The sequence below is a fragment of the Lissotriton vulgaris genome, chromosome 10, assembly GCF_964263255.1.
Source record: "Lissotriton vulgaris chromosome 10, aLisVul1.2, whole genome shotgun sequence".
Classification (NCBI taxonomy): domain Eukaryota; kingdom Metazoa; phylum Chordata; class Amphibia; order Caudata; family Salamandridae; genus Lissotriton; species Lissotriton vulgaris.
Genome location: NC_141698.1, coordinates 1,044,925,371 through 1,044,940,549, shown reverse-complemented (window position 1 = coordinate 1,044,940,549; position 15,179 = coordinate 1,044,925,371). Strand labels below are relative to the sequence as shown.

The following is a 15,179-nucleotide window of genomic DNA, read 5'->3' as shown; positions in this document are numbered from 1 at the left end:
CTGATGGATGTATCTCCCACTCGTGCATCTGGTGGCTGTGTCTGCTGAGCAGATCCGCCATCTGGTTGTCCTTGCACGGGAGGTGTTCCGCAATGAGGAAGATGTTCCACTGAATGGCCCACTTCCACATGCTCTGAGCCAGATGAGATAACTGTGGAGAGTGTGTTCCTCCCTGCTTCTGTATGTAGTACATGGCAGTCATGTTGTCCGTCCGGATCAACGCGACCTTGTTGCACAAGTGTACTTTGAAGCTTTCATTGCCATGAAGATTGCCATCAATTCCAGAAGGTTGATATGCATCTTCTTCTGCTGTGTCGTCCATAGTCCCTGCACTGTGTAATGGAGTACATGAGCTCCCCATCGTTGGAGAGATGCGTCCGTCGTCAGTATTATTTGTGGTACAGGCTCTTGGAACGGTCGGCCCTTGCAAAGGTTTTGTGGGTTCCACCAATGCAGAGAGTTGTATGCCCGACCGCTCACCAACACTAGGTCTTTCCATTGTCCTTGAGCCTGATTCCACTGACGTGCCAAGCGCTCCTGAAGCGGGCGCATATGTAGTCTCGCGTGCGGGTCTATGAAGATGCAGGAGGCCATCATGCCTATCAACTGCATGAACACTCTTGCTGGAAGCGAGTGTTGGGGTCTGAATTTCTGTATCAGCAATTGCATGCTGTTTATCCTCACTGAATTTGGCTGAGCTTTGGCTGCCAGAGTGTCTATTGTCGCGCCCAGGTACTGTCGCACGTGGGCGGGCTGGAGATGTGACTTTGGATAATTCAGCAAGAATCTCAGACTGTGAAGAAGATGAATGGTGTGGGACATGTGGCTGGCACACTGCTGGGCCGTCTTTGCTTGAATAAGCCAGTCGTCCAGATAAGGGTAAACATGTATGTGCTGTCTCCTTAGGTGTGCTGCTACTGTCGCCAGGCACTTTGTGAACACCCTAGGTGCCGTCGTTACTCCGAAAGGGAGGACTTTGAACTGATCATGTTGGTCTTGAATAGTAAACATGAGATACTTTCTGTGTGATGGGTGTATGGGTATATGGAAATACGCATCTTTTAGATCTAGTGTTGCGAGGAAGTCTCCCTGACTGAGTAAAGGTAGAACCTGCTGTAAGGTGAGCATATGAAAATGCTCTGACAGAATGTATCTGTTTAGAGGCCTTAGGTCCAGTATGGGTCTGAGAGACCCGTCCTTTTTGGGTATTAACACCCCTGAGCCTTGGTCTTCTACAGGCATGAGCTCTATGGCTCATTTTTGCAGCATGCTGACGACTTCCTGCTGCAATAAGTGTAAGTGCTCTGCGGAAATAGGACGGTGTCTTGGTGGTATGTTGGGTGGAGTGGATGTCAGCTCTACCCGTACTGGACAATGTCTCTCACCCACCTGTCTGTGGTGATAGATTTCCAGACCGGCAGGAACTGTTGCAGCCGCCCTGTGTCAGGTGTTATATGGTGTGGGGCAGTGACAGGGCGTCACTGTTTGTTATTGGCAGAGGATCTGGAATTGTTGTTTCCTCTTCCTCTGCCCTTGATGTTGTTTCCACGATATCTACCCCTGTTGTGTTTATTGTAGGTGGTTTGTGTACCTCCTTTATTATACTGTGTTTGCTGTGTGTTTTGGCCTCTTGAAGGTCCTCTATTATTGGAGCGACGAAAGGAGCCACCCCGAAACTACTGTGACTGGAGAGCCCCCATAGACTTTGCAGTCTTGGTGTCTTTTTGAATCTTTTCAAGGGTGATGTCCAACTCAGGTCCAAATAAGTAGTCCGGTTTAACTGGCTGATTGAGGATAGTAGTTTGTATCTCTGAATCCCGAGATTCTTAACCAGGCATGTCTCCTTAACATGACGCTAGTGTTAATGGCTCTGGCTGCAGTGTCAGCTGCGTCTAGCGCGCACTTGATGGAAGCATTGGTTATAAGCTTCCCTTCTTGGATTAGTAGCTCCGCTCCCTCCTTGTACTGATCTGGTAGGTGTTGCAACAGTGTCTCAAGGGTATCATAATGGGCCCTGTCATATCTGGCTAAGAGTGCCTGAGTGTTGGCAATGCGCTAGATGTTAGCTGCCTGCACTGCCACCCTTTTTCTCGAAGTTTCCAGTACTTTCGACTCCTTGTCAGGAGGAGGAGCATCACCTGCAGTCTGGGAGTTTGCTCTCTTACGTGCATTAGAAACAACTAATAAGTCCAATGGCAACTGTCCTCTTATATAAGTAGGGTCCACAGGTGCTGGCCTATATTTTTTTCAATTCTAGGGTTTAACATCCTTGCTCTGGTGGTCTCCTTAAAAATGTCATCAGCATGCTTAAAGACCCCTTTCAGCATGGGCAGAGTCTTGACGGTTCTTTCCGAAGTGGAAAAGGTGTCGACCAGAAAATCTTCCTCAATAGGGTAAGCATGCAGTTGCACATCATGGTTACCCGCCGCTCTTTCAATAAGGGCGTTAAAGGCAGTAGTGTCCTCTGTAGGAGAAGTTTTTACATTGTATGTATGTGTGTCAGGGGCATTCTGTGGATCCCTTGGCTCAGCTGGGTCAGCCCATGGTTGGTTCTGATCGTCGGGATCAGTGTCCACATGATAAGTGGCATCCTCATTATCGTCATCCCCTGCATCCACATCTAAGTATGTGGGTGAAAAAGACTCAGGTTCTTGTCCATAGGACTGCAGAGGTTCCACAAGAACTGGTGATGTGGTTGAAACCCTCTTCTTCTTTAATGGAATCTTATATGATTCCATGGGTGTTTCTGGTATTATTTTCCTCTTATACATGGATAGTCTACCAGTGTCCGAGTCGATGAACTGCCTCGACTCCAGTTCTTCAGGCTCTTCTGTAGTCCCTAGTCCCAACGACACTCCTTTAATAGCTCCGATACCTTTTTTCGGTTCGAACATTTTCGGTCGCACCATCGGTGGCAACCCGAATTTCATTGGTGTCGATGCGGTCTGAATTTTTCCGACCAACTTCGGTGTTGGGGCCTTCTTTGGTCCGACCGCTGCAGCCTTTTCTTTGATGCGTTGGAGGGACTCCGACACCTGTTTGGATACGAATGGGGTCGGCTGCGTCGACTTGACAGGGTCCTTGGAGCCAGTCTTTGTCTTGGTCTTGGGCCTTGTCCGAGAATCGACCCCCTCTCTCGGTTCAAGCCTTTTGTCTGCGTCGACTCTTTTTGGCGCCGACTTCTTTGGTTCGACAGCCTTGACCTTGGTTTCCGGTGCCCCAATCTTCGGCTCGATGACCTTTTTGAACTTTTCGGTATCAATGGCCTTCTTCTGTTCTTCGGCTCCGAGGGGTTTGAGGCCTTGAAACCGACCAGAGTTAGCTGCACTTTTGGTTTAGTTTTTGGTAGTGATGCTTTCGGTTTCGATTTCTTTGGATCGACCGATGGCACTTTCGATACCGATGGCTCTTTATATATGTCCATAGCCGGGCCTTTATGCGGGCTGTAGAACGATTTGATAGATCTTGGGTAAGGCCTTGTGGCGATCCCTCGACCTGAGCCTCATCGAGTGCTTCATCGTCGGCCCCCGTATCAACAGTTGGGCCTAGCTCCTCGCCTGAGCCATCTTCTACGGCCCCAAGGGCCTCAGCGTCGTCTCCTACCTCATCAACGACGTTTTCTTCTTCTTCCAATATCTCTTCATCTTCGGCTTCATACTCGGAGTCATGCTCCGAAACAGGATCCGAGTGTTCTTCCCGATCCTCCAGATCAATGACCTCTTCGTCTTCGGTCCCGAAGATGTTTTCTGGATTAGGCGCTGATCTCTGCGACTCTAATCAAGCCGCGCGTCGAATCCGAAGAGTTTTCTTTGACCTGAACCGGGCACAGGCCATACAGTTGGCTATTTGTGATCCGGGGACATGCACTTGTTGCACACCGGGTGGACATCGATGTGCGGGTATTTTGCATTGCAAAGTGGACACCTCTTTAATGGGCTTCTTTCCATCGTAGATCGAAGATCGGGTCGAGTGTGGAAAGAAAAACCGTCTGATTCCTCGATGTCCTCTCTAAGCATAGTTACCGGTACCAAACGGAACGATACCGACGCTGTCGAAAGCCTTTTGGCTTTGTAGAAAGTTTTCCTAACTTGAGCTAAGATAGTAACATCCGAACCCAATGGCGGAAAAAAACAATCTGAGGATGGAGAGGATGCCCATGCGCACTGTAGTCCAGGGGAGGAGTAACCTATCTCGTGATACTTCGAAGACTCTTCCAGAACAACAATGTGCAATCATCCGGACCCAACACTAGGCGGCGCTCTATGCACAGATATGAATTCAGCAGCCCACATGCCTCGAACCTTGGGGTTACTCTCACGAAACGTCATGTGAGGGACACTTATTGGTGGCCCAGGATGGATGCTGAAATTCAAGATACTGTATCTAATTGTCATATTTGTGGAGCTTCTGACAAAGCTTTCAAATTATCTGTGCCTCCCCTTTTACCTATATAGTGTCCGGATAAGCCTTGGTTAAAATTAGGGATAGATGTTATGGGTCCCTATGACAATCTGCAAGATGGATTACGTTTTGTATTAGTTCTTATAGTCTATACGTCTAGATGGCCTGAGGTTAAACTAGTCAGAGATGCTAATACTAAAATCATTATTTCTTTTGTTAAAGAGATATGGTTGAGAGAAGGTTGTCCTGAAACTCTTATTTCAGATAACGGTACACAATTTATAAGTCATGAGTTTCAGGGTTTTCTTTCAGAATCAGGTGTAAAACATTGCAAAACCTCGCTATATCACCCGCAATCCAATGGATTGGTGGAAAGAATGAATAGGGTGATTGGAGTGCATAAGATGAGCAAGATCTGGAAACCATGACGTTCAGAAAGCAGTTAATAGTCTGATTTGGTCTTACAGGACCACACCTCATTCTTCCACTAAAGTTAGTCCTTTTGATTTGCTTAGAGGAAGAAAGGCCATTAGCAATTTTAGACCAGGTTGGATGAGTAAATGGATAAAGTTTGATTCTGATGTCAATAAACTAATGCCTGCTGTGTTAGAAAATGTAAATAAATCCCAAATCAAACAAAAAAAATGGTTTGATGTAAAGAAAGCTACCAAACTGGTTCCTCTTGTGGTTGGAGACATGGTTAGAATTAAGTCTCCTGTGTTCACTAAGAAAGGTGCTTCTTAATTTAGTGAACCTTTTCAAGTTCTCAAGATTGTAAGAAATGCAGTTAAAGTGTGGACATTGGTGGAATCTTAATAGAGTTGTGAAGGTTCGTGCCAATGTTCATCTTAGTCTTAATCAATTTTCTGGAAATTCTAGACCTATTCGTTCAGATCCTAATGTTGTCAGACGAACTTGCAGAGAAATTATTAAACCTGCAAGATATAGAGACTAGTTTTGTTTTTTAGAAATGTTATTTTTTGTCTTTTGTTATTTTTTTTTTTTTGCGTTACTATAAATTTACATTTTGCATTGTTTGGGAAAGAGGGAAGATATGTTATATTCTATTCATGCTTTGTATTACTGTGGGGATCTGTGGTGATTCTCTTAATAGAATCTCACTGTCTCCTAGCAACATGTTAAATGAACATTGCAAGGAAAGCAGTTGAAGTGAGAGGCTGTGTCCACCTGTTCTCATGTAGCCTTAATAAATCTACAGTTAAATCTACCAGTATCCAGCGTGATTACTACAAAGTGTGTGCCTGTTCACTGATGTAAAGGTGTACTCTATATATCGTTGCCTTACTAGTGATGGATGCTACTACAGGTGACAGCTGTAGCACTTTAACATCAACGATAAAGAGTCCTGCTTACTGTTGCAATGAATCTCTCCTCAGTGATGACGGGCTCAGCTGAAGAGATTGTCTACTCAAGTGTGACTGAAATCAGAAATTGTGTCCTGCCATGTCATTTATTTATTTTATGGCTTATATAGCGCTAGACTCGACTCCCAAAGGAGTATCTCTGCGCTCAATTCACCCTGCAGGTAGAAGAACAATCCTCTCAAGAACTTAAAGAGAAGGAGGCGCTATATTTGAAACTGAAAAGTCTTCAGCAGTTTCCTGAAGGCCAGAAGATTAGTACAGAGCCTGAGGGTAGCAGGCAGTTTGTTCCAAAGGCTAGGACCCAAAAATGAAAGAGCCTTTCCGCCCAGTCTCGCCCTTTTAATAGAGGGAATTTGTAGAAGGGATTGGTTGCTGGAGCAGAGGGTACGTGCGGGATTGTAAGGAACAAACTTCTCAGCCAAATACAGAGGGCCTAGGCCATAAATACCCTTATGGATGATACAACAGGTTTTGAATTTAACCAGTTGTCGAATCGGAAGCCAGTGAAGCTTTTCCAGTAGGGGGCGAGTAGGGGTTCTAGGCGGGGCATTAAGAACCAGTCTTGCGGCAGCATTCTGAGCCACCTGGAGTCTACTTAGCAAGTTGTCATTTGCTGATATTAGTAGCCCATTACAGTAGTCCAGGCGGCTGAGCACTAGAGCCTGAACGAGAGTCTTTCTGAATGAGTCAGGCAATAATGGGAACACTCTTCTAAGTAATCCAATTAAATGGAAGCAGGACCCAGCTGTTTGATTGACATGCTTCTTTAAAGACAGCCCTTGGTCCAACCGAACACCCAGGTTTTTTACTACCTGCTTGGGACAGGGGACAGGGGACGGGGCCCAGATCTAAGTCCGGGGACCACAGTAGTGGGGCCTTCCCAAAAAGCATAACCTCTGTTTTCCCTACATTACACTGCAGGAGGAAATTTGAGGCCATCCATCGGGACACAGCCCTCATACCCTCAGAGAAGGACTGTTTAACTGCCGCAGTCAGGGTCTGGAAAGGGAAGAGCAGCTGAGTATCATCAGCGTACGACACAGGAATGAATCCATAAGATCTCATAAGGTCAGCCAGGGGGGCCACATACACGTTAAAAAGTGTTGAACTTAAACATGAGCCCGGTGGCACACCTTTGGTGAGTTCCACAGATGCCGAACGGAAAGAACCCAAACTAACACTCTGCGAGCGGCCAGATAGAAAGCTCTTCATCCAGGACAGAGCCGTGTCCCTGACCCCTACCTCCTGCAAACTACTGAGCAAGATTTCATGCGATATCGTGTCGAAAGCTGCGGACAGGTCCAACAGCACCAGAATCACAGAGCTCCCCTTATCCTGTGACATTCTGATGGTATCAGTCACAGAAAGGAGCGCCGATTCTGTGCTAAAGTTGGGCCTGAATCCGGACTGGGAATGATCTAAACCTCCAGTTTGCTCGATGAAATTCGACAGATGGATATTGATATGCTTTTCCGTTATCTTGCTCAGGTATGGGAGGAGAGATATGGGGCGGAGGTTGGATAAATCAGTCCAAAGCAGTGTAGAGTTTTTACGTATGGGATTTACAAGAGCCTTCTTCCACTCCTGTGGTACCTGATACTCAGCAAGAGAGAGATTCATCAAGGTCTGGATCATGGGACCAAGAGAATTGCCTAAGGAAGAGACAGTTCTGGCAGGAATAAGGTCTAAAGGGGATCCTGTCTTGATTTGGCCTATTAGTGTCTTTATATCACCCTGACTAACTGCTGGGAAGGCAGTAAGTGTGGTGGAATTGATGGCCTGGAAGTAATGTGGTGGTGTGGGGGGGGCAGTCCATAGAGTTTGTAGTCTTGATGATTTTATCAAATATCATCTCTATTTTATTACTGAAAAAAAGAGAGATGTCATCACATAATGATTGTGAGAATAAGTCAAGACTTTCACAAGCCGTAGGTTTATTAAAGGATTGTAGAATCCAATATAATACCTTGGAAGAATTACCTGCCTCAGTTAGTTGCGAGCCAATATAGTTTTTCCGGGCCAATCTAATGTTTTTATGATATGTAGACAGGGCAGTATGAAAACCATTTTTATCTTCCTCAGAATGTGTTTGTCTCCAGGCTTTTTCTAACTTTCTACAAGCCTGTTTGTCAGACCGTAGTTGGTCAGTATACCACGCCTCTTGACGGGAAGCAGGGCGCTGTTTACAAAGTTTCATGGGGGCCAGAGAGTCAACTGCAGTTGAAATGGCAGAATTGAACTTAGATAAGGCCAATTCAATGTTGTCAGAGACTGTAATAAGGGGCTCGACTAGTGCCTTCTGAAAATCGTCTGGTGACACTTTGTACCATTGTCTACGCCACAAAGAAGGAGCGGGAGACCGTTTACTAGGTTTGTCCAGGCCCAGTAGGGAAAATTCAATAATAAAATGGTCTGACCAATTCACCTGAATGGGGGGACGACATACAATCTTGGAAGAGTTAGAAAAGATCATGTCCAATGTGTGGCCTGCTAGGTGAGTTGGACCTTTGTCATGCTGTATAAGTCCTAATATGGATAGGTCCGCCAGAAAAGACAAAGTCTCAGGATTATTAGGAAGGTCGCCATGCACATTAAAATCCCCTAGAAGTAAAAGTTGTTCCCGGTTTCAAAATGCGGAGCCAATATTTCAACTAGGGAGAGGGCAAAATTAGCACTCGGGCATGGAGGACGATAGACCAGAGCCCCCTTCCAGTGGGTTTTAGAGGGAGTGTTGATTCTGAAGATCATAATTTCCATAGTGGGGGTGCTCCTTTGATCCAAAATGGAGACAATAATCCCTTCTTTATGAATTATAGCAATGCCACCACCCATTTTAACAGGTCTATCTAGCCTTATCGTTTTATAACGCTCAGGAATACCCATGGTAATTGCAGGGACCGAGTGAGGTTTCAGCCAAGTCTTAGTCAGGAAACATAGCTCAGGCTGGGCGGTGGAAATGAGATCCCAAATTTCTATGTGGTGTTTAGGTAGGGAACGAGTGTTACATAACAAACTCTTCCACCCATTCAGCGAGTGTGTTTCTTCCCTGTTGCACCCAATCGATGCTTGTACATGAGAGGCCTGAAACCGGCAATGCCTACACGAAAAAGGACCTTCCAAACATGGCCAAGTGTCACATACGCAACCTTGCAAAGGGGCTAACTGTAGGCTTAATAATTCCTGAGCTGAGTAGCTAACACGACTTTCTACTTCAAGGTCTCTACTAACCTGGACAGGGTCCATGGCCCCTGGCCCCGTCCAGGTGCAGACGGGCTACTCTTTCGCTTCTCTTCGATGCCATTCTGCGCGCGAACGCTGCTCGCTCGTCGATACACGAGGGCTAAATAGCCCTGGAGTTCCTGCGACTAGAGCGCTAACCACTCCAGTGGAAGGTCGGAAGTTCCTGGCTCTCTCGGACCTGCCCCCCGCGCAACGGTACCGGCTATCGCGTCGGACCGGGGCGGGCAGGAGTAGTGACTGAGCCCAGGCATCCTGTTGGTGTCCGGTAAGTACCAAGCCCGCCTTAGAATTCCCAAATGGCACAGATAGAGTATTATTAAAATACGAAAAAAGTTGCAGTCAGTATTGCACAAAACACAATTGAAATTTCACAATTAAAATACACATTTTAAAATTAGCGTCAGCAAGAGGAGCACTGGAATTCTACCTGTGGCAAGGAGCGGATCGGGGGAGACACTGCCACCGTCCTCCCTACCGCAGCGCACCCGCAGATACACTCTGCCTAAATATAAATGTAAAATGTAAATGTAAAACCCTGCTACTGAGGAGGATGTAGTGTCCTCAATAATAAAGTGGCCTGGGGTTATTGAGGTCTGCAGTAATTGTCTTCTCAGTAGCAAAAAACACTTCTGCAGGTGAGAATATTTATGTAAACATTCTAAAATTGGAAGCACTCCCATGACATGACACCCCTGGCCCTCACCCAGATAATATACAGCGGACTACTGCAAATATATAAATAATCAACAGGTAGGGAGGAGGATTAGGAGTCCATTCGTTTCCCCAGTCTCAGTCAAACAATCATCAAGGAGGAGAATGGACACTTGTAACTACTTAACCATAGGTTAAGATGAGACACCCTCATAAACGCAGTGTCTGAAGTGCGGTGTATATCTTTTATCCGCCCCACACTCGCGTTACGACATTGTCATTGGGTGTTCCAAAACATGCTATATGCCAGCCTCATCCAGAGGCAACCCCTGGTTTCGGTAGTAGTGTCCAGAGATAAAATAGGGAGCACCCCAGAACGGAAAGTAAAAAACAAAAACTTCACCGCTAATGAATTTTAATAGAAAAGGTGAGGTTATGTTATTAAAAGTGTTCTCGGTATAACTTGAGGTCAAGTTATCGGATCTCCTTATACCATAAATTTAACAAAGTCAACATGTTTCTGATCCATACTGCCCAGCCGGGTCTACGGAGCATTCGTCAGGACAAACATCACAAACATCAAATAGGTTATTTACACAACTTGTGTAGTAATTCAAAAAAACGAGTCTGTTTTTTGGTTTTATGCTTGTTTAGGATTTCTCAATTCCGAAAAACTGAAGCTTCAACAGGGGACACTGGGACTCACTGGTCCCGAGCAACACGTGGAGAAATTCCGCGTCTTGTGCTTGCTCTGCCCCTGAATCCTGGATAACTTGACCTCAAGTTATACCGAGAACACTTTTAATAACATAACCTCACCTTTTCTATTAAAATTCATTAGCGGTGAAGTTTTTGTTTTTTACTTTCCGTTCTGGGGTACCTCCCTATTTTATCTCTGGACACTATACCGAAACCAGGGGTTGCCTCTGGATGAGGCTGGCATATAGCACGTTTTGGAACACCCAATGACAATGCCGTAACGCGAGTGTGGGGCGAATAAAAGATATACACCGCACTTCAGACACTGCGTTTAAGAGGGTGTCTCATCTTAACCTATGGTTAAGTAGTTACAAGTGTCCATTCTCCTCCTTGATGATAGTTTTACTGCAAATATATGTCACATTACCCGTTCACCTGTGTGCCTTATGCGGCCACAGACTCCTTGTCGAAGACTGGTTCTCACAGAGTCAGTAGGATGGTTCAATGACACTTAAGGGAGCTCAAACATTTGAATCCCGGCAAGGCTCTTTCAGCCTTCTACCATTCAAACAGTACAAATGCAAAATGAAGCAATATAGTTATTACTACAAAAGATATTCCAAATACAAGCTTGATGCTTACCCGCTCTTTGGGATGTTGGCCAAAGAAATCGGGATGAACAGCGAAATAGAAGGGTCTAAGAGCATTGACAGCGTCAGCCCCCGATAGGGCTCTCATCTGAAACACTTCATGCAAACACCACCTAAGGAAATGCAGAAATACAAATACATGAGCTGTAAATTGGCAGATACATTTTTGCCGAATTATATGTCAGGACCGGAGGCTCAGATTATGCTTTGTCTTTCTCTGCTTTATTAACATCCCATATTTCATAGCAGCCAGAAAGACATATTTAATTGAAACTTGTATGAATCATAAGTAAAACATGAGTAAAAAACATCAACTCCCATGACACCGAGGGAGGTCTCCCACACAATAGTCCTTTCATAGTGGTCCACAAACAGTACATAGTCCTTTCACTCTGTTGGTTCCTCCTCTTTCTTTGCTGTTTCGCAGCCAGTTAAGTCAACCTTTTCTTATCTGTCGTGTTTGTTGGTAGATATTTCAGTGTTACTGCCTGTTAATTGTGGTATTTTTCCCCCGTGGTGAAATGCGCTCTGCGTTGCCCCGTGGCCGGATTATTTACCGGTGTATGCGCGTCTTGTTTCCTTTTTCGGTTTCAGATTCTCTCCGGCCGCTGAAGCATTTCGCGCTCCTTACTCGGCCAGTGCCATATTATCTGTGGTGCTTTGAAGGCCCGCTAGGGGGACTCGCTCGTCTCGCAGGTCCTGCATCGCGGTTCCTCAGAGCAGGGACCGCGCAGCAGGAGACGTGTTCGGGCGACCCTTGTCCTCGCTGCCTACACAGTACGCCCGGTCAGGGTCTGTATTTTCTCCAGCATATTTAACGTTGACGCCCCGGCAGGAGTCTGTATTGTGGGCTGATCCCGCAGTGACGCCTGCGGGCGAATTATTGCACAAATTCATTGTTCCCTTCACAGCGCGCTGTGAGGCAGCCAGGCCCGGTCGGGTTTTCCTGAGGGCTTTCGCGTGCTGAGGAGGGTGCAAGCCTCGACCACCCTCATACCCAATGTTGAATCCTAGTCACCTACGGGATTGATTTTTCAATTGAGCCTTACGCTGTCTGTGTTCTTTCAAGAAACTATGGTTCGAAACAGGATCAGTGATGGATTAGCGTAATCCAACGTAACGGAGGAACCAACAGAGTGAAAGTACTATGTACTGCTTATGGACACTATGGAAGAACTATTGTGTTGGAGACCTCCCTCAGTGTCATGGGAGTTGATGTTTTTTACTCATGTTTTACTTTTGACTCATACAAGTTTCTATTAAATATGTCTTTCTGGCTGCTATGCAATTTGGTATGTTAATAAAGCGGAGAAAGACAAAGCATATCCTCGCCTCCAAGTCCTTAATGGTATTTGTTGGACTTGGCCCTTTTGGCCAGATCACCACTGAATTTTTTGCCTGTTAATATGACATGATGTTAGTTGATTTGTGGCCTCTGCGCACTTTGGCACTGTGGGACAGTGGAAAGTGCGTGTGCTCTCTGAGTGCGTGTGGTGAGATTGGCCTGCCCTCCCATAGGAATGCATGGGGCATATGTGTGTCCATGGTAGTTCCTGATGTGAGAGGAGTGCAGGGTGCAGGGGCGAGTTTGGTATGTGTGAACTTCTGATTTAATGTGTCTAGTGTAGAAGTGCCACTTTTAGAAGTTGGCATTTCTGTGTGCAGTGAATGTGAATTGACTGTCTGGCTTGTGAGTGACAGGGGCTGGCTAGTGTGCTTGGCTCCAGGAGCCAGGAAGGGTCTGCCCGGTGGTGAATAGGGAGATCAGCATGTAGATGGGAGGGAGGAGTTGCACCTGGGAGCTGAATAGGGCTGGGCCTTCCCTCCACAATGCTGGTTCCACCCCCTGTGGTGCATCTGCTGTCCCTGGCCTGTCCTGTGAATAGAGAAGAGGAGCTGAGCAAAATAAAGTGCTCAGGTGCTCCTGAACCAGTTGTAACTGGTACCCTCCTAATCCTGTGCTGTGTCACAAAGGGAGTGTTGTGTATAAAAGAATGGGTTGTGACCCCATGAAAATGTTCTTGTTCTGGACTTGAATCTACCAGGGGCGTGCTGCTGCTGGGGCCCAGGGGAAGGCTTGCCTCCCTGGGCCCTGCCTAGCCCCTGGAGCCTGGAGGACTTCTTGGGAACCTTCTTGCTGGCACAGCTATGCCCTAGGACCATTTTGCTCTATTTTTCCCTTTGGTGGCCCTGTAAGAGGGAATACCCAGCGCAGGGATTCCCCCCGTGGCCCCTTCATTGCAGGTGCCCACCCTGCATCATGTCAGCCAATTTTGTGCCTTTCTTAAGCAGGTGCCTACCCTGCATTATGGCCGCCGTTCTGATATTTATTTAAATTGCGCGGGTGCCCACACTGCGACTTTGCCTGTATTTCTATCTTTCATCCGAGCGGGTGCCCACCCCGCTTATCAGAGCCAATGTGGGTGCCCACCCCGCTTCAACATATATTTTTACCACCGAGGGAGCCTACCCCTCGTTTTTCTGCGATTAAGCATCACCGCCGCTGCCCTGTTCGGCCGACCCGGAAGCCAGGCACTCCTGCCGGTGACAGGGGCGGGGACTGCTGCCGGGCCGGAAGAGGTGCAAGAGTTGCAGGGCTCCCATGAGCTGTGGGGAGCCCCGGAAGCAGAGTGCAGCTGCGGTGTCCGAGAGCCCCGGGTAAAGTGAGGAGAAGTTCGGGGCCTCGCAACACCTACCTCGAAGCCCCGGTCCCAGGAAAGGGACCGGCACTATGCCTGACACAGCGGGGCTCGTGTGTGAGAGAGAGCCCAGCATCATCCCGCCACACTCGAAGGAGGCTGAGAGGTGAGTGGAGTCCAACGAGGCCCCGGTGAGTACGGCGGATGCCTACATTGTTTAGGGGGGTTGGAGTCGGGGCACATGATCGGTGCCCGCCCCCTTGACCCATTACAGTGCTTTGGCCCCCTGAGCGGACCCGCTTGCTAGAGGGCCACTCCAATGTTTTGCTAATCATGTAAAGAGCTAGATGGCTCCAACGTGCCCACCATTTATTTAAAGTCCCTGTGTGGGGAGCTTGGGGGTACCATTTGGTTACGGCTGCAACGCTGGGGGCAGGTGTTTTCCTCTATATTGGCCGCATTATTTTCAGAGCCTATGGCTCCATCATGGGCACATTTGTTTAAAGCACCAGCGCTCCTCAGTGTTTGGGGGCCAGTTCTTTCACTAGTTGGCGCATAATCAGTTCAGGAGCCAGAGTGCTCCAAGACACATGTTTTCTTTTAGAGCCTAGATGGCTCCAACGTTTGGCACATTTTGTCCTAAGGGCTACTGAGAGCCCCTGCCGCATTTGCTAACTCTTCCAGATGCCCAGCAAGTAGTGGGCAGCTGAACCGTTTAGGTGCAATTCGAGTTGAGTCCCTGAGAGGGACAGAAGTGGCACAGAGGTGCCAGGCCTTCCACAGCTGCGCAGCACTTAGTGCCAGCTGCATGGTTTAGGCCATCCTGTTATTGTTCTCAGCTGCCCAGCAAGTAGTGGGCAGCTGCAACGATTAGGTTTTGCGCAGTGGTGCAACCTTGACCTTCGCTGCTTAGGCAGCAGCCCTGACTTTATGGACATAGGGTGTTTGAGCACTCTTTCTGAGATGGCCAGGGGGATGATTCCATTTATAGGGCACCAGGCCCTAATGTGATTTATGTGCTAATGCTTTTGGTGCTAGGAAATGTATGGTGTGTAATATGTTATGTGCACCCTATTTGATACCTCTAGATATGGTTTACGATTATGATGTTGTTTTACCTATTTTGGTTTATGTTAGGGAGATTATACTTCCCTGTGTGATTTACGCCCCTAGTGTGAGTTATACTTAGGTGGTTAGGGTCTAATGTATTTAGACTTGTGGGATACTGTGCATAATGTAGTTTATGTCACAGACTGATGCAAAGTACAGTGATTACCAGTGTTTACTTGTGGTACATTTTAGGACCTATTTTACTTTTACCAAGTTCACCTTGTGATGATTCTGACAGCTGTCCAGGTGGCCCTGTCAGGTGTACATAATCCCTTGCAAATATTGCCCAGTGCCAGTTGGCACAGCGTACAGCATGTGTTTACTATTCTAATGTGTTTTGAGAATACAAAGGCTATTTTTGATATAACCTTGTGTGGGGTTCCTTTTGTGGTGTGCCTGGGATG

At 47.0% G+C, this 15,179-nt stretch overlaps 1 protein-coding gene across 5 annotated transcripts in view; it reads right to left on the bottom strand.

The window, feature by feature from the left end:
* TCAIM (T cell activation inhibitor, mitochondrial) overlaps positions 1 to 15,179 on the bottom strand; it is a 495,335-nt gene that overhangs the window by 431,859 nt on the left and 48,297 nt on the right. For all 5 annotated transcript variants that reach the window (XM_086942093.1, XM_086942094.1, XM_086942097.1 and 2 more), the window contains one exon: positions 11,019 to 11,139. In XM_086942093.1, coding sequence (XP_086798219.1) covers positions 11,019 to 11,139 — 121 coding nt within the window. The remainder of the gene's footprint in view (positions 1 to 11,018; positions 11,140 to 15,179) is intronic.